This window comes from Geospiza fortis, unplaced genomic scaffold (genome assembly GCF_000277835.1).
Source record: "Geospiza fortis unplaced genomic scaffold, GeoFor_1.0 scaffold275, whole genome shotgun sequence".
NCBI lineage: Eukaryota > Metazoa > Chordata > Aves > Passeriformes > Thraupidae > Geospiza > Geospiza fortis.
Window position 1 is genome coordinate 716098 of NW_005054341.1, and position 21391 is coordinate 737488.

A 21391-nucleotide genomic window follows, 5' to 3' on the forward strand; every position below is an offset into this window, starting at 1 on the left:
CATTCCCTCTCCCCACTAAAGCTGTGCTGGAAGGCTCTGAGCAGCCCCTCTGCAGGGGCATTCCCTTTTCCCCACTAAAGCTGTGCTGGAAGGCTCTGAGCAGCCCCTCTGCAGGGGCATTCCCTCTCCCCACTAAAGCTGTGCTGGAAGGCTCTGAGCAGCCCCTCTGCAGGGGCATTCCCTTTTCCCCACTAAAGCTGTGCTGGAAGCCTCTGAGCAGCCCCTCTGCAGGGGCATTCCCTTTTCCCCAGAGCCTGGTGGAGTGAAGGAAGGCCCAGCAGCCCAGCAGCCCTGGTGGCTCACGGGGAGGTGGGAAAGGCCAGCAGAGAATTGCTCCGGAGGCGCCTCCGGCCCCAGGCTCCTCCTCGCGGTGCAGAGCCCGCGCTGATAAATTGATGCTGCGGCAGATTTTTTTTTTCTTTTTTTTTCTTTTCACTTTTTTTTTTTTTGCAGTCTTAGCATAAAATGGTCAAATGATGTTCCACCGCAGAATTCAATTTCACAGTTCAGTTGGGTCCTTGATTACACTGCCAAATTCAGATTAATGTGCATTTAACTAACATGGATCAGGGACTCCTGGCCGGCAGCCAGCAGTAATAGTAGCAACCGTGAGCTGTGTAGAGTTTGCTGCTCTGTCCATCCCTGTGCAATGCCACTGAAATTGATTGATTAAATGAACTCTTTGCCATAATTATTTGTAATTGTGCTACATGATGAGCCTGTGTCAGACCGCCCCCCTGCCCTGAGATGCTCCACACATCGTCAGGAGTCACATATTGTAAATGTGAAGATGCTCTTTTCCAGGGGAAAAAAATATGATTTCTGGGTAGGTTTTTTTGGTTCTACATCTTTTGGGGTGTTTTAGTTTGGATGGAAGCAAGCAAACCATTATGTTTGTAAATGTGGAGTATTCGTTAGCCTTCAATGTAAGAAGCTTAGAGAAGCTTGGAAAATAAAAAAAAAAAAAAAAAGGAACCTACAAATGAACGAGGCTTCCCATTGGGATAATTTCCTTTGCGATTTGCTCTGATTTCAGATGAAAATTAGCAGTTTTGTGACACTGCAGTTAAGTAGTGTGTCACTGTGGAAAATGATTTAAGAAATGGTGAATTGAATTAGGCTCCTCGTCAGACTCACGTAAGCAGTCCTCAGACAACAGCTGGCAGCACGGCAAGACAGGAGGTGACAGGGATTTTAGGGTGCCACCACCTCCTCAGGGAGGGGTTGGGTTATCCCTGAATTGCTGCAGAAAAACATAAGAAAAGGCTAAGAGCTGAGAATCAAAATGCAGGTACTGGTAAGACACAGGTTGGAATTTGCTAGAGGGCGAGTTTTATGGATGTGACAGGGATGGATTCTGGGAGGAAATGGCCCAGAGAGCCTGCAGGGCACTGCAGATGCAGAGCAGATACACTTTTTTGGGCATAGATCCCTTCCAGCGCAGGCCATTCTGTGATTCAGCAAAGACTCTGGGATGCCCAAACAGGTACCTGGACAGAAGAAGGGAGCAGGGATGCACGGGAGATGTCCTGTGTGTGCTGAGGGCACTGCAGCCCCGTGGCTGAGCAGAGCGGGTGCAGTGTGGCAGCACGCTGTGCCAGCTCTGCTGGGCCCTCCAGGGGGCTGGAGATGGATGGAGGGGCAGGGCAGGGCAGGGCAGGGCAGGGAGGAGGGAAGGAGCTGTTCCCAGCCTCATGTGTGTGTGTGTGTGTGTTGCAGGTGGATTATGACCGAGCGCAGCTGGTGGTCAGCCCGCCGCTCTGTGCCTCAGCCAGCCTGGCGCCGGGCGCGTACCCCCCGCCCAGCTGGGGCTCGTGCTCGGAGCAGGCGCCCTCCAGGGTGTCCCACGAGCAGTTCCGCGCCGCCCTGCAGCTGGTGGTGAGCCCCGGGGACCCCCGCGAGTACCTGGACAGCTTCCTCAAGATCGGCGAGGGCTCCACGGGCATCGTGTGCATCGCCACCGAGCGGCACTCGGGCAAGCAGGTGGCCGTCAAGAAGATGGACCTCAGGAAGCAGCAGAGGAGGGAGCTGCTCTTCAATGAGGTAGGAGGGGTTCGGGGGTGTCTCAGGGGTTTTTGGGTTCAACAGGAGACGTGGGCCAAATGCCACCATCAGGAGCCACATTCATACCTTTCCAAACGAGCTGAGGGGTCCCACACGTCTGTGCTTGTATAAATATTGTATAGCCACTGCAGTTTCAAGGGAGCTGCTTCTCCTCCAGGCTTGAAACCTCTGGTGCTGTCCCAGGAAACAGCTGAGAGATGTATCAGCTGCTCCATTCAGTGTGTCACATGCTCAGACGTGGCCCTGCTGCCTTTTCTGTCTGTCTCCTGGCACAGCTGATTCTTCCAGGAGGGAGGATCTGAACTAACCAGGCTATTCCAGAGTGTGTGTGCTGTATTTCTGGCACACATGTGCTTTTTGTTTCCTCCCTCCTTTCTCTCCTAACTATCAACACTCCCTGGACTGTCTTGATGGTACTAAGCTAAGAGCTGTGAGTCCTTTTCCATGGAATTATCGGAGTTAATTCCCACATCTCCTCTCCTGAGTGCTTGCAGCCAGCTCAGAGCCCACAGCTGCTTATGGGGGGCTGTTTTCCCTCTGTATGTTATTTTAAATTTCAGAGCACTGGTTTTCATTTGCCATTTTTTCACCCAGTTTGTTTGGGGCTTGAGAGTACCTTCTGCAACTTGAAGAGTTTCTCATTTTTTTAACTTACTCCCTTAAAGCATCTGGTGGGGTGTGTTCACTGCTCTCTTCTGAGATCACTTGTAAATATCCTGATCAATACCAAAAACACTCCCAAGGAAGCCTCCTGTGAGAATGAACCTTTTAATTCTATATTTTGTTTCCTATACACTATAAGAAGTCTGTCTTCCCTCAGCACACGACAGATTGGATTCTTTAAAACCTTTGAAAACATCACATTTTTAAATTACAATATTAAACAGTTCTTTTAAACTTCAGCCAGTTCTTCTTTACACAGTGAATGTCTGTGCTGGTTCTTTGGGTTGGCTTTGCCTCTGCTGGAGGCTGTGCTTGGCTCTACCTGAGCATCTCTTTAGCAGTGACAGCTTGAAGCAGGTCCTGCATGCTGTGCAGCACCAAGCTGCTTCCCTGCCACGCTCCAGTCACTCGTGTCATCCGAAAATCTCCTGCAGCAGGGATGGAGCCCCTGTGTCTGTGATGGAGTGAGTCCCTGTGTCTGTGAGGAGTCCCTGTGTCTGTGATGGAGTCCCTGTGTCTGTGATGGAGTCCCTGTGTCTGTGAGGAGTCCCTGTGTCTGTGAGGAGTCCCTGTGTCTGTGATGGAGTCCCTGTGTCTGTGATGGAGTCCCTGTGTCTGTGAGGAGTCCCTGTGTCTGTGAGGGGTCCCTCTGTCTGTGAGGAGTCCCTGTGTCTGTGATGGAGTCCCTGTGTCTGTGATGGAGTCCCTGTGTCTGTGATGAGTCCCTGTGTCTGTGATGGAGTCCCTGTGTCTGTGAGGAGTCCCTGTGTCTGTGATGGAGTCCTTCTGTCTGTGATGGAGTCCCTGTGTCTGTGAGGAGTCCCTCTGTCGGTGAGGAGTCCCTCTGTCTGTGAGGAGTCCCTGTGTCTGTGATGGAGTCCCTGTGTCTGTGAGGAGTCCCTCTGTCTGTGATGGAGTCCCTGTGTCTGTGAGGAGTCCCTCTGTCTGTGAGAAGTCCTTCTGTCTGTGAGGAGTCCCTGTGTCTGTGAGGAGTCCCTGTGTCTGTGATGGAGCCTTGCCTGGCTGTTCTCTCTCTCTCTCTCATGCTTGTCACTCTGACCCCCTCAGTCCCCTGAGGTCATGGCCACTGTCCTGGCTGGGCTGCCCCCACCGTGGTGGTGCCAGTTCTGGGCAGTCCCTTTGGGGTGCATTTTTGTGGGGGCAGTGCCCTGCTACCTGGGGACAGTGCTTGCTCCACACCTGCCCGAGGAGCCCTGCCCAGCCCCAGAGTGGCCAAATGGCTGCAGGCCCCAGCAGGGGAAGGGCCCAGGAAGGCCAAGGGCTATTTAAGCCAAACTCTACTTTTTCTTGGACTTTCTGAGCTGTGCTGGAACCCAGGGCTTGGTGGCTCTATGTGTCCCTTTCTATGTGTTTTCTATCTTTCTCTCTTTCTCCTTTTTCTAATTCCCTCTTCTCGGAATTTTCGAGTAACTTAAAATTGAACTTACAATCAAATTAAAAGCTTACGGTTTGCCAAGATGATTGGGCCAAGTTAATGGGCACTGAGAAGTGTTTTACATGGATTCAATGTTGCACAAAACCTTTTACCAAAGTCCTCGGATTTTTCTTAAGTTGCCAGTGAAGTTTTTTGTTGTTTGATCTCTTGAGAATTTCTTGTTGGTATTTCTCCTATGTCTCTAACTCAGAGTACACAAAAAGCAGTAGTAAGCCTTTAAAAAGTCTCTTTGAGTGAGTTTTGTGGGGCCTTACTCCAGCATTCTGTTGAAAATCTATGCAAAGTGCCATTTACTACGTGATAAAAATGATTTGATGTGTTAAGGGATTGATCAGGTCAAAAAAAGAATCTGTTGTACTGAAAGCAAGTGGCAATAAAAAACCAATTAAATAAACAGGTCTGTTCCTGCAGGCTGAAATAAAACAATTATCTACTGTTTATAGTCTAACAACCAGAGATTCTTTTCTCCCCCTGATGCATTTACAAGGACTGATATTTTAATGTAAATATTCTGATTTTGTTTATGTGCTGGCGTAAGGATGAGGGAGGATGTGATTTATCGCAGGTCCTTCCCTCAGCACCGGTGACAAAGAAGGTCACAACAAGTGTCAGCTGGAGCCTGTGGCACTGGCAGCTGTCCCTTTGTGCCCCTGCAGGTGGTGATCATGAGGGATTACCACCACGAGAACGTGGTGGACATGTACAACAGTTACCTGGTGGGGGACGAGCTCTGGGTGGTGATGGAGTTCCTGGAGGGCGGCGCCCTGACCGACATCGTCACTCACACCAGGTGGGCAAACTGCACAGAGACACTCAGAGAACAGGGATCCCTGCATTTTATTTGTTCTGGGATTGAACCCATTCCTAGCATGCTCACTGTGCCACCATCAGTAACCAGAGGTGCAGGTGAACTCCTGGGAGCAGCAGCATCTGCCGAACCAAAGGGAAAGAAACACCTGGGAGGGCCTGGTGGGGCTGGGGGTCTGCTAACACTTTGGGAAGAGGTTTAGCACCACACAGCTCTTATCCATTACTTCCTAAAATGGGGGGGGGAAAAAAAGTTCTTTTCCCTGTTTGGTGATGTGTATTATTGGGTTTGCTGTCATAACCATGTCTGCTGTAAGGGTGATTCCTCCTCACAAAAGTTATCTGCAAACCAAGCCCAAAACATAAGGGGAAAAGTGTTTTTATGTCAGAATATTTTGTGCTTATGGTGGAGCACATTCCCATATTTCAGTTAATATCCCACCTTTAAAGTAGGAAATTAGCCAGCACAAGAGCTGCAGTGTATGGAACTGCTCTGCCTCTGCTGAGGGGAGACATTAGATTTTACAGCCCTCTTTACATCTGCTCTTTGCTCATCTGCTTCTGATGAGCTGGATAAAATGAGACAGGGAAGAGGGATTCTTTATTTAATTTCTTCTTGAATGAAAGAAAATTAGAATTTCCACACCAAACCAGTGGGAGAATATTTAGGGGAGCAAGAACAAAAGCAAGGAGTTATAAATTAGAAAATTTGTGTTCTCTCCTAGTTAAATGGTGCTTTAGATCCTACCAAGAGTTAGAACACAGGTGTTTTACTTTTGAGTGTTAGCTTATGTGCTGAAATAAATCACAGTATTGCAAGTATTTCCCAAACCATTAAAAGATCTATCTTAGATGTTTCTGACAGAAGTTTGACAGCAAACAGATGTTCCCAGGACACCACTTCTTAAGAGCTGTCATCTGTTTTTAAACTCAAAACAGTCTTTTCTTAATCTGCTGGGTGGTTTTTTTTTTTACATTGCATGACCTTCCCTCAAAGATCCTGCTAAAATACTGCAAATGGCACACAAATTAAAGCAGAAATCTCCACAGGTGTTCTTCTGCTTGTGTAAAAGAGATGCTGGGGACATCAGGGATGGGACAGTGGCACCAGGGCGCCCAGCCCATCCCAGGCATTGCACTGTAGCTGAGAGAATGACCCCCCAGTGGGGCTTTTCAGCTGTGCACAGAAATGAGGACTCTTGTTTGTTTTTCTGCTGAAACACCCAGAGTATTTTTATAGAAGGCATGAAAGTGCTCTCAAAGAGCTACAACCCAGGGCCTGATGTTTTGCCTACACAATTAAGGGTGGTTTTCCTCATATTTATTTATTCCACACCTGTTTCCATCCCAGTAGCGAAGCCTGCTTGGCAAGCAGCGAGCTTACTGTAAATAAGGCATTTCTGTGATTTCCCAGAGGGAAATTTCTGTGCTTTCCCAGAGAGCCCAGCACGTGGCACACTCAGCTTTTGACACTAATGCAGAGCTCGCTGCAGGGCTGCTCCCCACACCTCAGCTCCCAGAATCAGCAGCAGGAGTGGCCCCAGAGGTGCTGCAGGCAGATCTCCTGCCCAGGGCTGGCACAGGAGCCCATGCCTGCCCCCTCCCCAGGCTGAGCTGTGTGTGTCCCATCCTTGCAGGATGAACGAGGAGCAGATTGCCACGGTGTGCGTGTCGGTGCTGCGCGCCCTGTCCTACCTGCACCACCAGGGCGTCATCCACCGCGACATCAAGAGCGACTCCATCCTGCTCACCAGCGACGGCAGGGTGAGCCCGGGCTGAGGGGTGCCCTGGGAACAACGGGCACCGCGGGGCTGGCAGTGGCACAGGGCACCTGGTAGAGGGTGTGAACACCTTGTGGGAGAAGCTGAATCCAAGAAACACAGACCTGGCCTCTCTGGTGATTGGCATCTGTGCTGCAGGCAGAGTCCTTGGGGAGGAATTGGAGCCTCAGAGGCGGTGGCAGAGGAAACTAGGCAGTAAGGGTGATGATCAGTGATGGGAGACCTCTCTTTGGACTGCACCACTCCTACCCTGATGCCTTTCAAAAACACTTCCTTTTTACCACACTTAGTTATCACTTACTCAGCAGTTTCTGTACATGTGCTCTGCTTCCCCAAGCTGGCTGGGAGGCCAGCATCAATCTATGCAAATAGGAAATAATCTGCATTACTGTTGAAACCCTCCCCAGATGGTAAGAGTAGCTTTCACACTTTTAAGATGCTTGATAAAAGTTGTCCCACACTTCTGTGTACATTGCTTGCTGTGCCTTTGTGTTGTTAATGAGCAGGGGGAGAAGGGGACAGAATGCTGCACAAGTCTTGCTTACTAAATAAAACGTGGTTTGCACACCAAAAAAATCAGGGTTGCTCCACTGGCCTTAGACACCTGTCTAAGGCAAGACCTGAGGGTTGGACTGACCCCCCCAGCAGCTTTGGTTTGGAAGCAGATCCAGACCTTCCCCTTCCCCAGGTAAAGCTCTTGGCTCCCCAGGCCTGCTGAATCTGTAGCCAAAGGCTGGCCTAATTTAATGCCCACTCACCAAGGGAGAGGGATTTTCTTCCTGCAGCAGCCACAGGCTGCTCCTCTTGATCCTGTCAAGGAAAGCCAATCCCACGTGTGTAGGAGTTGTTCAGTTGTGATTTCAGTTCATGTTGCTGGAATAACATCTGATCTGTGCTCAGGATCTGCATACAGTGCCTCATTATACTCATTACTCCAGTCCTTATTATCTGCATTGCAGATTTCTTCATGGCTGTGTTGTGCAATTATCTTTTTTTAGAAAATCCTCGTCTTTTATGTACTCCAATGAGCAATAGATATGCAAAACCTCTTGTGCTCCTACAAAAGAAGATTGGGCTCTGCTTCCAAAATATGCATTATTTCTTCCATTCTTCATCCTGTAAACTGAAAAATACATTTAGCGTGGAGCTACTGGAGTTACTGGCTTTGTTTTAGAAATACCAACAATCATTTCGTAATTCTGTTAAAAATAATATCCGTAACTTTTAAAAAAAGTAATGTCTGTGCTGAATCCAAAAGAGAGTGCTGACAATAAGTCTACACAATGCAGGGATTTATGCAGCTTCCCACTCCAGTTGTCCTGGGGCTGTTTGGGCTCCCTCTGTATCCCCAGACACGAGTACTTGATGGGATGCACAGCCTGGGGACCTGGGGCGTGGGTCACCATGGGACTGGGCAGTGATGGAGGTCAGGAAAATGTCCAGGAGCATCCCTTGGAGAGCTTCCAGGCCTCCAAGTAAGTACTTGGAGGGGTAAAAAAAAGATTTTAGCCTTAAGGATCAAGCTGTTTCTGGAAGGGGGTGATGCCACCAACCCTCAGACCAGCTTGTTGTGGAACTTTCACCTTGGCATTGTACAGCGACAGAGAGGGGGAGGTGATAATTTTCCATAATTTTTGTTGTTAAAAAAAAACAGTCATAAAAGTGTGAGCCAGGCACATGATGCAGCAGGAGCTGCTCTCGGGAGTGCTCGTGTATCCCGTAATTTCTATTTCAGGTCACTGCCACAGCTGCTCAAGGACAGCACTGATTCCTGAGCTGCCAGCAAAGGGAACAGGTTCACTCTTTGGCACGGAGTCCTGTTCCCTTCCCTGCCTCCTCCAGCTTTGCTCTGCTGCTGCCCAAGGATGGCATCTCCTTCAGTGACACCCACAGTGGGAGGTCCTGGGCCTGGCAGACCCTTGGAAGGGGTTTTATTTTCTGTGGGTGACAAAAAGGAGTGGGGTGAATGTCACTTGTTTCCACATTTTCTGGCAAACCCAGAGATTGTACAAACTGGTAGGAACCACAGGAGGGGTGGGTGTCACTTGGAATATGTGTATTACTGGGTATCACATGTACATAACTGCAAGCATGGGAGTTCTGTTTGGAATATTTTGTTTTCCTTTATTTTTAAGTGTTATAAGCCATCTATCACCTCCCCATCCTTTGCTGGTGGAGATGCAATGGGCTGTGACAGATGACATCAGGAATGAGCCACCCTCCTACTTCTCCCCTTCACTTTAATGAGCTGTGTGTTACCCCGGCTGGGCTCCCACCCCTGTCCCTGCAGCTGGAGCTGTGCCTTGGAGGGCTTTGTCCTGTAACTCAGGAGGGGCTTTTTCTTCTTCTTTTCACAGATAAAATTGTCTGACTTCGGGTTCTGTGCCCAAGTGTCAAAGGAGGTCCCCAGGAGGAAGTCCCTGGTTGGGACACCCTATTGGATGGCACCAGAGGTGATATCCCGCCTGCCCTACGGCACTGAGGTGAGCACAGGGCACTCCAGAGGGGCTGTCCCAGCTCCCTGTGGCACTGAGGTGAGCACAGGGCACTCCAGAGGGGCTGTCCCAGCTCCCTGTGGCACTGAGGTGAGCACAGGGCACTCCAGAGGGATGTCCCAGCCCCAGGTGGCACTGAGGTGAGCACAGGGCACTCCAGAGGGCATTCCCAGCTCCCGGTGGCACTGAGGTGAGCACAGGGCACTCCAGAGGGCATTCCCAGCTCCAGGTGGCACTGAGGTGAGCACAGGGCACTGCAGAGGGGCTGTCCCAGGAGGGATATCCCAGGTGAGCACAGGGCACTGCAGGAGGGATATCCCAGCCCCGTGGAGCTGTGTCAGAGCTGTGCAGGTCAGGAACATTTGCACAGCTGTGCTAAATAGCAGTAACTCTGTTTGCCCCAGAGTGCAGCATCGTGCCTGGTTTGGAAGTGTTTCCCCAGGAAGAAGTAATAAATAACAACTCCATTTAGCACTCCCAGCAGTGCAATGCTTTCCCATATTTCAGCCTGGGGTGCTGCAGTGAAGGGAAGTGCCCTGATTTGCACACTGTGAAAGGCCCTGTGCTGCTGTTTAACACCCAGCCTGCAGGCTGGAGCTGCCTTGCCAAAGCAGCAGCCACCTCACACACCCCCTGCCCAGCCCGGTGGCACCAGTGTGTGCCAGGGCCCCTCTGCTCTCATGCTGCCATTGCCCGCTCCAGAGGAGAGCCAGGGAAGCAGCCGGGGCCAGCTGGGGGCTGCACTGCCACCCTCTGTGGCAGGACTGCTCTCCATCCACGGGCTCCTTCCGTGCAGTCATTGCTGCCATCAGCTGGGACACGGGGCTGGGAAAAGCCCCTCTGTGGGAGCTGCTTCAGGCACTGCCTGATGTTCTGGGAGAGGCAAGGCACACGATTTACTGGAAGCCTTCAGAGGAGCCCAGCAAGGAGGGAGCTACACGGGGCTGGGAAAAGCTCCTCTGTGGGAGCTGCTTCAGGCACTGCCTGATGTTCTGGGAGAGGCAAGGCACACGATTTACTGGAAGCCTTCAGAGGAGCCCAGCAAGGAGGGAGCTCTGCAGTGCCACAGCCCCTGCACGGGCAGCTGTGAGTGGCAGAGGGGACCCGGTGACAGTGACACACCCTCCTCTGTGGGGACACAGCTGCCTCTGCTCCTCTGCCTGGGGACACAGCTGCTGCAGAGCCAGGACACGGGATGGTCACACATGGCTTCACTAGACGTACCTGCACTGAACACATCTACAAATCCAGATGTACTCAGGGAAGGGAGATGAGCTGAGCAGGAGCTGCTCCATCCTCACACTGCTCTGGCACGGCACAGTAAGAGCACCCTGCAGGCACTGCTCTCCACCCAGGATCTGTGCTGTTGGAGAAGACATTCCAGAGATAATAGCATCAACTATTATTAGCCCATTAATAGCTTAGGGGGATTATAAAGTGGCTGAACTTAGGGCTGCATTAAGTTTCCTCACCAGAAGGGAAAGGGGAAAAAAAGGATTTAAGCTAAAGGATAGTGTTGGCAAAAGAGCAAAAGCAGAATGAACTGGCCCTGGCAGTGTTTGGGTTGGCAAATGACAGGAATTACAGTCACCAGAGGGCTGGGATTCTGGAGCAGCTCTGCAGCAGGCCAGGACTAAGAAAAGGAAAGAAAAGTGATTTTTTTTGAGCTGGAGCTGAATCACTTTCCAGAGGTGTTACATAATGTGCTACCTGTGCTGGCTGTAAACAAGCCTGGCTGTAGTGAGTGCTTGCGTTTGCCTTGGGCTCTGGAATGGAGGTGCCATAGTCTTTAAGCTCCAGGGGAACAGAGTAAGTGATTCCACAGCAGCTGAAGTCTCCCCTGCTCTCCAGCAGCTGCAGGGCCAGCCTGGGGGGCGTTCAGTGGATGCAAGTCAGTGCAGCTGGAATGCAGGGCAGCAGGACACAGCCTCTCCAAGGGTGGAGCTTCCAGCGGGCAGCACCTGAGGCAGCTGCAGAGCCTGGTTTGTGAGCCCCTGCTGGTCTGGTCTGTCAAGCACTCCCTGCAGAAGGAAAGCCACGGTTGGCTGGTAAAAAAGAACAATGGATGGTGCTGGTGCTGGCTGGGCAGGCAGCAAGGAGCCAGCGCTGTGCCAGCAGTGCCCCTGAGCCCTGTGCTGTTGCAGGTGGACATCTGGTCCCTGGGCATCATGGTGATGGAGATGATCGACGGGGAGCCGCCGTACTTCAACGAGCCGCCGCTGCAGGCCATGCGCCGCATCCGGGACAACCTCCCGCCCCGCGTCAAGGACACGCACAAGGTCAGCCTTCCCTGCCACCAGGGCCTGCCACTGGCCCTGGCAGGGACCCTGCCGGCACACCCTGCCTGCCCAAACCCTCACTCCCACCTCCAAGGGGCCCCTGGAGCCGTGGGTGCCACGCAGGGCTCCTGGTGGGGCAGAAGAGAGGCTGAAGCCATCAGTCACAGCCTTGTTTGTGCCTGACCCTGGCACTGCTTTTGCAGTCAGAGATGGCAAAGAGAGCTGGGCACAGCCCCAAGCTCCCTGTGCTTCCCACCCTGCCCAAGGACCAGAGCAGCCCAGCTCACTGCCCTGCTGCAGGTGGGTTGGTACATCCATGTGAGGTGCCCAAGCCTTTGGGCACCTCCCAGTTAGGGGGTGTTTCCTTCAGACCTGAGCCCTCAGCCTACCTTAATGCTGTTCTGTATCCCAGGGACACCCAAACACTCCAAACACCAGCACTGACCCACGGCCCTTCTGCTCAGCACAGCTGCTGCAGTGGGGGAGATCAGAGTGTCCCTTCCCTTCCCAAGAAAACAGCGTGGCCAGAGCAGCCCAGCTGGAGGGGCTGTGTTTGCCACCCCTGATGCCCGTGTGGTGTTTCAGGTCTCCTCGGTGCTGCGGGGCTTCCTGGACTCCATGCTGGTGCGGGAGCCCTCGCAGAGGGCCACGGCGCAGGAGCTGCTCAGACACCCCTTCCTGAAGCTGGCCGGGCCCCCGTCCTGCATCGTGCCCCTCATGAGGCAGCACAGGCACCGCTGAGGGCTCTTTGGGAAGGGGCAGTGCAGAGCCTGGCTCGTGGCGTGCGGGACCCGCAGGCAGGGAGGAGGAGGAGCAGCAGAGCCCTGAGGAGGAAAGCTGCCCTGAGGAAACACTGCCGTGTGTGTACAGAGATGCCCGGGGGCAGGCAGTGCTCCCTGCTCCCGCTGTGCCAGGGACAGGAGCAGGCCGGGCACCATGGCTGCCAGGCAGGGCACACCCAATGCCAGCCTGGGCGAGGCAGCAGGAGCCAAACAGCTGAGCTTCACCATGGCCTGAGGCACTTCTGGCTCAGAAGAACACTTTTCTGACAAACAAAGCACTTTTTATCTCAGCCAGAGCAGCGCAATGTATTTTGCAAGAAGTTTGTAATTTTCTGTACAGTACGTTTTGATAACTTGCAGTTCTTTGTCATGTACCTGTTGTGTTAGTTAAGTAATAAGTGTAACTTAGAGAATTTGAGAAGATGAAGTTTCCTACTTTTTTAACCCTTTTGAAAACAGGAGAAAAAAAGGAAAAAAAAAAAAAAAGCAACCACAGCCACCTTTAGGAAGTTGTAAAGTTTTGCAGAGTTCCCATGGGGGGAGGAGGGGGCTCATCCTGCCCTCACAGCAGCTGGAAAAGCCAGGGATGGCTGGCAGTGGTGGCAGAGCCTGGCTTGGGGCACTGGTGACAGAGGCAGCCCCAGCCCAGCCCTGGTCAGGCTCTCCCTCTCCCCTGGCTGGGGGCCAGTGCCCCTGCCCAGGCTGGGCTGAGCCCTCTCTTGCCATGCCACCTCCCAGCCTGGGCGGACCCTTCACTTGCCATGCCACCACAAGGCCAGCTCTGCCACCACAGCAGCCTCCATGACTGCTGTCGCACTCTGGCAGGGGACAGGGAGAGCAGCAGCTCCTCCTGCCAGCCCAGAGGGAGCCCCAGAGCTCAGGCAGAGCCCTGGAGGGGATGGGTTGGGTTGGGATGAGCTGCCAGCGTTTGCCAGAGAGGAGGAGTTGTGCTGCTGTCTAGACCTTTCTGAATGTTGATGCAACAGTTGACTACTGCAGTACAATTTTGTGTTATTTGTTGGATGACTTTGCATGTTAACTGTAGGCCTAAATAGATTTGCCTTTAAAATTTTTAGAAGTGCTTCATAATTATATCAATGAGAAACTAATTTTATTTATTAACAATTAGTTGTTTTTAATTCTGTATAATACAAAAGCCATGTTTTTCAAGTTTGTTTTTTTTTCTTACTGACCTCATTTTATGGTATCTTTAAGAACCACAAAGCCAACTTTGTGAAAACACAGTTTGTTTCTTTTTATGAAATTTCATAGTTAATAAATTAATTGTTATTTATTGTAGTAAATTATAACCAAACATCTAAACCTGGCAGGAGCTGTTGCTTAAAGGCCTTCCTCTGGGAGAAGAGTTGCCAATAGTAAAGAAGCTCCTTTAGTTCTGCCCTTAAAGAATATTTGGAGGGAGAGAAGCAATTAAAAAAAAGGAAAAAAGGAGATAAGGATGACCTGGAACATGGAAGAGCTGTTCTTACATCAGTGTCTTACCCCCCGTGCTCTCTCCCCCCAGCCCTGTTTGCACATTTGAAGAAGACACTGAAGAAAATGTTTGGCTCCCAGAGCCCCCCCAGCAGGGAGCACCCCCAGCCTCCCAGGGCTCTCTTTTGTAGTCTTGACAACTCAGGAAACCAGGCTGCACCAGTCCAGGCAACGGCACAACTTAATACTAGCTACAAAATTAGCTTTTTTAACCATCTTTGAATAAAAAAGGGGGTTGGTGGGAGTTTTTTCTTCAATACTCAGCACATTTTAGGCTGTACAAGTGAAGAATTTTCTGCAATTTTCTTATCATTAGATACTTTAAGCAGTGTTCATTGAGTTTACTGAGAGTTTTGTCAATTTCAAAGGGGTTTTTTTGTGAACACCAGCTACTGGTGAAACAAATGCACATGCAAGTTCAATAAATTAATTAATAAACACTTTAAGTTTCAGTGTGGGGTTTTTTTTTTCCCCATGCCTTTTTCCTACTTTATAGATTTGACTCAGTCTCACAGTACTGGACCAAGCAGATAACAAAGAAAAAAAAGTGTTCTTATTTTTTATATATATATATGTTCTTATAATATAGATATATATTATTCTTATATATATCTATATTATTCCTATATATTCTGTATAACAAAGAAAAAAGTGTTGTTATATATATAAACACACAAGATACACATGCATGATACACATCCATATATATAAATAGTGATTTATAGAGCTGCCCCAAGTGATTTCTAAGTGTCAGTGCATTCCCACCTCCCTTTCTCTATCCCCTAAATAATCCCTAATTACACATCCCCAGTTTTTAGCTCCCAGCTGTTGGTCTCTCACACCTACAGACAGCAGTTGTCCCCAGTTTCCCCAGCAGCACCAGTCAGCTGGTGAATCTATAATGTTATTTGCTACCTTCAAGTCTTACAGGTGAGCATTTCTATTACTTTTGGTTCCTGACATCAGTAAATACTTCAAAATACATTGAAAAAATGTAATGCCATCACCTAAAAGCAAACAAATAAGGATGTGAAGAGCATCCATTGACTCAGAAGCTGAGGCTGATATTGCAGTGAAATGATTCCCACCTGTCACTAGGGAATGGTGGCTATTTCTGAGCTCACACTTCTAAAACCACTCCCAAATACTCCTCACCGTGGTAGCAGAGGCCAGGACATTTCCTGGCTGTGTCAGCCCCCTCCTCAGCAATACATCAATAATTGATAATTAAAGGTCTAATCACAAGCACTCTGTAAGTCATTAGCAGCTGCTTTAGTAAGTGCCTAATTATTACAGGTCCTTGCAGAGCTCAGTAGGGTGATAAGGTGTATTTATGCACCTTCTACTGCTGTGTTCATAAACATCTAGAAAGCAAAGCTTTCAATTTGCAGCTCACCCATAAAAAGCCATCAATAAATGAAAGCTAAATACTAAATTAAATCACAACAAAGTGCTGCCATCCTGAAGATGCTGCTGCAGTTTGACAGGCAGGAGAGAAGTTGGACATAATCTCTCTCATAAATAATTTTTCATAAATAGGCTTGAAAAGCTTAAAGCAATGGAGAATTCACATCAATTTTAGTAAATGTGAACAAAAGGATGGGGAGAGTGAAAAGATTTTAAAAGGTTTTCATCCAAAAGCTTAAATAACTTTTTTTTTCAACCAAGATGCATCAATCTGGGACACAAACTGTCACCGACATTAAATTATTGTTTCTTTTTCCTTTCTTCCCCAAAAAGCAAAAACATTTCTGTTCAACCAAAATAATATTTTCTGTCAGTTCAGAAAAATCAAGAAATGAATTCTTGTATTCCTGTGTTCCCAATAGCTTACAGACACACTCACCCCCTGAAGGTGAAGCCAGGTGCTTCCTAAGGGAAGCCCTCATGTGCCAGGAAAAGCAGCAGAAGCCCTTCAGGCAGGCACAGGAGCAGCATCAGCTTTTGGGGGGTTGTCCCCATCCAGTGGCCATTGCCACCACCTCAGGGCTCTGGGGTCAGTCCCTGTGAGTGCCCTGACAGGGTCGGTGCAGGATGCATTAAGGACAGGTCACAGAGGCCACCACAACCAGCCTTTTTCCATCTTACATCCACACAGATGTTCGGGAGCACCTCCCTGTTCCAGCCAGCAGGTCGTGCTCACAGGAGGAGGCACAGCAAGGGCCTGCCACCACCTGCACGGGGCACAGGCTCCCCCAGAGCAGCCTGTGCCTGGTGTCCCCAGCCACTGCCACTCCTGCAGCCACACTCAGCCAAGGCCCCGCTCCTGCTGCCCTCAGCAGCTCCATGAACTCCCCCTTCCCAGGAGGAAGGCAGCCAGGTGGGACTGTCCTCTGAGAGACTGGGAGGGCTGCAGGTGGGGGCATTGTCCCATCCCTCCCACAGCCCCGTGCCAGAACGGCCTCTCCAGGACACAAATGGCAGTGGAGGGGCTGCTCTGGCATCTGCAGCTCAGCTGCTGGCTTCCTTTTTGTGTTTGATTATTCTTTGGGAGGTCACAGTGGCAGATGTGCCAGGCTGATGGGAGCTGGCTGGGAGAGCCTGCCTGGCCCCAGGGCAGACAAGGGTGAGGCAGGACAAAGCTCCTCTCTATTAAGGATGAACCTTTAATCCTTTTATTCACCCTCCTGCTACCCCTGCCTTTTTCTAACTGCCTCTAAAAGAACCTTTTCTTTTCTTTTTTAATTACCAGCTTATTGTAGGCAGTGGCACTCAGTCAGTCTAAAGCTCACCCAGGACCCTTTCAGTGCAGTTCTACAGGAAAAGGGCAAAGCCACAATCATTGTTAGTGCCATAATTTTGCTTTTTGCATCCAAATGAGAAAACAGCTGAGCATAACACAGAAACGAGACCAGGAATAAGGCAGGACTAAAGGAAGGCTTATACTGCATCCACCTTCATCAAAAAACCCATACATTTTGGAGGAGACTACAGCGTTAAAGAACAGGTAAGTTTCTTCTCTTACCTTTTTCCAACATTGAAATGACTGTTTTTGATTGAGTTTTAAGCTGAAAGAAAACAATCAAGCCTCTGAATTGAATCAGTTTAAGAACAAGGTAGTGTTTTCCACACCCTAAATAGACACAAGGCCTGGCCTAACTCCTGCTGAGGTAACACTGGAGCCAAGTGGAGTCAGAGGGCTCAGTGGGAATTGGACTATACACTAAAACACATCATTGCCCACACAACACACTGGAAAAACAACCAAAATATAGAAGAAAATTAGGGACAACCAACAAATTAGAGAACACTGACCCACCATGGTGTCTTCATCAAGCCATCTGCAGCACAACCACTGCTGGAAATAAATCCTGTATATGCCATCCACTCAGATGATGCATTTGTGTTCTGATTCCATTGGTACCATGGAGTGAGCACAAAGCATTACATCGTTTCAAATTAAGAAGGCAAATCAAGCATTATGTATGTACATGTTTTAATTAATTTTAAAAATCATCTACATTTAAGGATAGATTTCAAGGGTTCCCTTATATTTTTTCTGTTACATTAGATTATACCTGAATAATCTGCATAGTAACTTTAACATTACAGTTTTCTTTTTCTCTTTTTTTTTTTTGTTTTGTTGTGAAAGTTATCAGTTGCAGGTAGCAATGTAACATCTCAACCACAATCACAATACGTGCAGGATGCCCAGCCAGAAGCATTTCTCAGTTGACTTGCAGTAGCACGGCACTTTATAATTTGTGTATCAATACTTATTTTCTTTTTTTTTCTAAGTTTACTTCAGATGTGGCTCAAGAAGCAAAAACAAACTTTCTTCACCCAGTCTCAGGTGTGGGGTCAGCTCCACAGCTGTGATCTGCTCCACTGGAGTTACTGACCTTGAATTTTATTTTTTTTTCCCAAAGCACACCTGCATTTGCCTCCATGCTTTCCTTAACATGAGTGCAAACTTGGGGATGTGGTTTGAGTCCCATCATCGGAGGGCCTGAATGAGCCCTGTGCAATGGCTCTGTCTCCCAGCCCTGCTTCCTGCATGGACAGGAACGTGGAGGGCTGAATGCTCCAAAGGTGACACAGGGGAGGTAAGAATCTCTTGGGATGGGAAAAAAGGAACAAAACAAGAAAGCTAATTGTGCTCCCAGTGTGAAACTCTGACATGTGAAGCATTTCTGTTTCCAGATGATCAGCCCAGCTGCTTAAAGGAGGTATTCAAACCACCTACAGACACCTCAGACACTGACTCTCCTTACAGAGGCTGTGTTAAAGCCAAGCCTTAGCCTGGGTGTCTCCATGAAATACCCAGGATTAGGTGCTGTGAATACCATCCCTTACCCCCAGAACCTTTCCTCACCCACAGAAAAAAGTGCTTTTGCTTTTTCTACCTGATCAGTGCCCAGGCTGCTCGGTGCTGCTCCTACCCCATGTGTTTGTACTGAGACCTGTCCCGAGGGATCTGCACCTGGCTGGCTGTCAGCTTGTGGTGGATGTGGTAGATGCCCAGGGTCACCACGATCACCAGCCCCAGGATCAGCCCCAGGATCAGGGGCAGCGTTTCCTCCAGCTGCTCCTGCTGGTCCACCGGGCACTTGTGCTCTGCAGGGAAGAAAGAGGGAAAAGGGACATGGCTGAGACTGCAGGGGAAGGAACAGGGGAAAAGGGACATGGCTGAGACTGCAGGGGAAGGAACAGGGGAAAGAGGGGAAAAGGGACATGGCTGAGACTGCAGGGGAAGGAACAGGGGAAAAAGGACATGGCTGAGACTCTGCAGGGGAAGGAACAGGGGAAAGAGGACATGGCTGAGACTCTGCAGGGGAAGGAACAGGGGAAAAAGGACATGGCTGAGACTCTGCAGGGGAAGGAAGAGGGGAAGAGGGGAAAAGGGACATGGCTGAGACTCTGCAGGGGAAAGAAGAAGGGAAGAGGGGAAGAGGGACGTGGCTGAGATGCCGTGAGCTGTGGCTCCCCGGTCACGGCTCCATGCAGAACAGAGTGGCTGCAGCTGCCTGCAGAGCCCTGGGGAGAAAATCAATTGCCTTGGAGCAAAGTGGAATCACTCACAAGGCAGGGAGAGGCTACATCTATCAAACCAGCCCACACGCTGGAGAAACACTTCCATGCCCATAAGCTCAGCCTTCTCTGCCACACATTGATGGCCTTGTTGGGAACGGGGCAGCCAAAGCCTGAGGTTCCTGAGTGCCCCAAGAGCTGTTTTGTTTATTCAGGCAGAGAGTCTGGAGAGGCCTCAGCATCAGGAAGGCTTTAATTCTGCACCAGACTCACCCTGCACATCACCCAGAGATTCCCCCTCTATCTGCAGGCTGGCAGAGGTCCAACAGCACCACTGCCCCTCTCTGTGAGCTCCCCAGGGACACGGCTCCAGCCCTGGCAGAGCACACACGTGTGTGTCTGTGTCAAACAGCACCCCAGCACCCCACACTGTCCACCAAATACAGCAAAGGAGCAGCAGAAACAACGTGAGCCCTGCCAGTGCTCTTGTCTCTGGCTGACGAGTCTCTGCCACAGCCTAATAAACCACTAGAAAATAGTGATACAATGGGAAAATACTTTTCTGTTGAGCTTGGAAAGGCCACCAAGGTCAGGAACATGGAACACTGGTAATCCTGGCTCAGCTCTCCCTTACACTTCCAGAGCCTACTGCAGGCCAGGGTGACAGGATCAGGATGCACATCTTTCCCCACAGGATTGTTGCTTCTCAACAATTGTGCTGGTGGACAGGCAGGGTCCATGCTGCTGAGATGGGGCTGCCAGGCTAAAAAGGAGAAAAATGCCAGTTCTGGGGGAAAAAAAGGGTACGTGATACAGGAAGGACAATTCTCTGTCTTCATTGTATTAGAAATGTGCTGGAAACAATGACAACTTTAAGGGGGAAAAGAAAGGGAAAATAGAAAAGCTGTGTGTTAGATGAACAAATACAAAGGGCACCACAAATTCCCCCTTGCTAATGACTGTCCAGATGGGTTCCCCAGGCAGCTGACTGCAGAGATCTGCAATAACCACGAAGAGCAGTTGCTCCACAAATCTAACAGCATGTGGCAAAGAGCAGGAGAAACCCAGAGAGCCCCAGGCCCAGGCAGGAGGTGACAGCAGGGACCCATCTCCAGCGGTGCTGGCACCTCCAGGAGCTCCACCACGTCCTGGAGTGCAGCCTCCTGCCAGCAATGGCATCAGGAAACATTTCAAGCTGTAAATGAGGTAAAACAAAAAAAAGCAAAAGTGGAATGTTGTCTAACACACAAGAATGTCCTTTTCAGTTCCAGTTGCTCACTGTTTCACCAGAGGAGTGATTAATCACCAGGACTGTGGCACAGGCGACTCAGCAATTGCTGCAATGCAGGGGTTTTGTTTGTTTGTAGTGAGGAGAATGGGGGCAGAAATCCTGATGGTTACTTAGCTCCCAAAATTGGGTTTCCAGTGCTCCATGGAATTGTTCCCAGTTTAGGATGCCAAGGCCTGAGCAGCTCACAGGGACACAAGGCCAGGCTGAGCTGACAGCAGGAAAAGCCACTCAGGGGGCAGTGCTGTGGGGCCAGGGCTGCTCTGAGCCCACTCCCCACAGGTACAGAGCAGCACCGTTCCCACGGGAGGGACCCAAGCTCCTGTGCACCCCCCCATGGCTGCAGACAGGCTGTGCTGAGCTGCCAAGCAGCACGAGACCACTCTGGCTGGACACTGATTTCTGCTGGGGAAGTGGCTTAGCTGAAACCCAAGAGAAGATGGAGAGGATGCTGCTGGAAACCCAGCTGAGAGGATTCCCCGTGCTCAAACACACACCAGGTTTTCCTTGCACCTTTCCCCAAACAGGAATGCTCCAGGAGAACAGGCTGCATGTGGGGGGCTGCAGCCAGTGGAGAAGGCAAAGCTAAAAGCACCAGTGCAGAAAACAGACCCAGCTCTGAAGCCCCCACTTGTAACATTTGAATTCCATCAAATGTTGCCAAAGCAAACCAGCTACAGAGCACAAAACACGCCAGAGGACGTGGCCAGATATCCATGGTCCACAGAAAGCCAGGCTGTGTTTAAGGGTCTGTGTCACAACTCAAAAAGGTGTCAGCTCCTGCAAGCAACCAAGGAAGAGAGTTCTTTATCCTGACACTATTTTTAAGAGGATTAAAATAAAATAAAATAATCAAGAAAGCCAACAGGAAGGAGAAAAAAAAGCAGCAGGCAAAGCTGTCAGTCTCCAGCAGCACATCCCCAAACCCAGCTGGACCCACTGCACCTCCCTGGGCAGAACAGCTGCCTCTGCCCTACAACACCAGAAACATCCATTTTCTCCTTTTGGAGCAGACCACCAAAGCCTGGGCTCTTTGGAGACTGCAGGGGCAATGGGAATGGGGGGACCCAGTACGGAGGCACTGGGAAGTGCTAAGCACAAACACATCTGCAGCAGAAGTGAGCTCTCTGGGTGCTGACTGCTAGGAGGGTTAATTCTCTATTTTAACATTAATACCATGTTAATCCACATAATTTTATGACAAATAAAAATACTTTCACATTTATAAAAGGGTACTTTAACATTTCTACAGCATGTTTCACCCCAAGAATTCAAAGCAAAGGCACTGAGGTCCACAACACAGCGGGGAGG

General features: G+C 49.9%; 2 protein-coding genes across 2 annotated transcripts in view; one reads left to right on the forward strand and one right to left on the reverse strand.

Annotated features, from left to right (window-relative positions):
- PAK5 (p21 (RAC1) activated kinase 5) overlaps positions 1-14267 on the forward strand; it is a 145569-nt gene extending 131302 nt beyond the window's left edge. Inside the window, exons 4-9 of the mRNA XM_005422586.2 lie at positions 1720-2043; positions 4840-4973; positions 6628-6754; positions 9129-9254; positions 11411-11545; positions 12131-14267. Of these exons, the coding sequence (XP_005422643.2) occupies positions 1720-2043; positions 4840-4973; positions 6628-6754; positions 9129-9254; positions 11411-11545; positions 12131-12286 (1002 nt within the window). The 3' untranslated portion in view covers positions 12287-14267. The remainder of the gene's footprint in view (positions 1-1719; positions 2044-4839; positions 4974-6627; positions 6755-9128; positions 9255-11410; positions 11546-12130) is intronic.
- Positions 14268-17373: 3106 nt separating this feature from the next.
- Positions 17374-21391, reverse strand: part of LAMP5 (lysosomal associated membrane protein family member 5) — a 10559-nt gene continuing 6541 nt past the window's right edge. Inside the window, exon 6 of the mRNA XM_031058272.1 lies at positions 17374-18378. Coding sequence (XP_030914132.1) covers positions 18200-18378 — 179 coding nt within the window. The 3' untranslated portion in view covers positions 17374-18199. The remainder of the gene's footprint in view (positions 18379-21391) is intronic.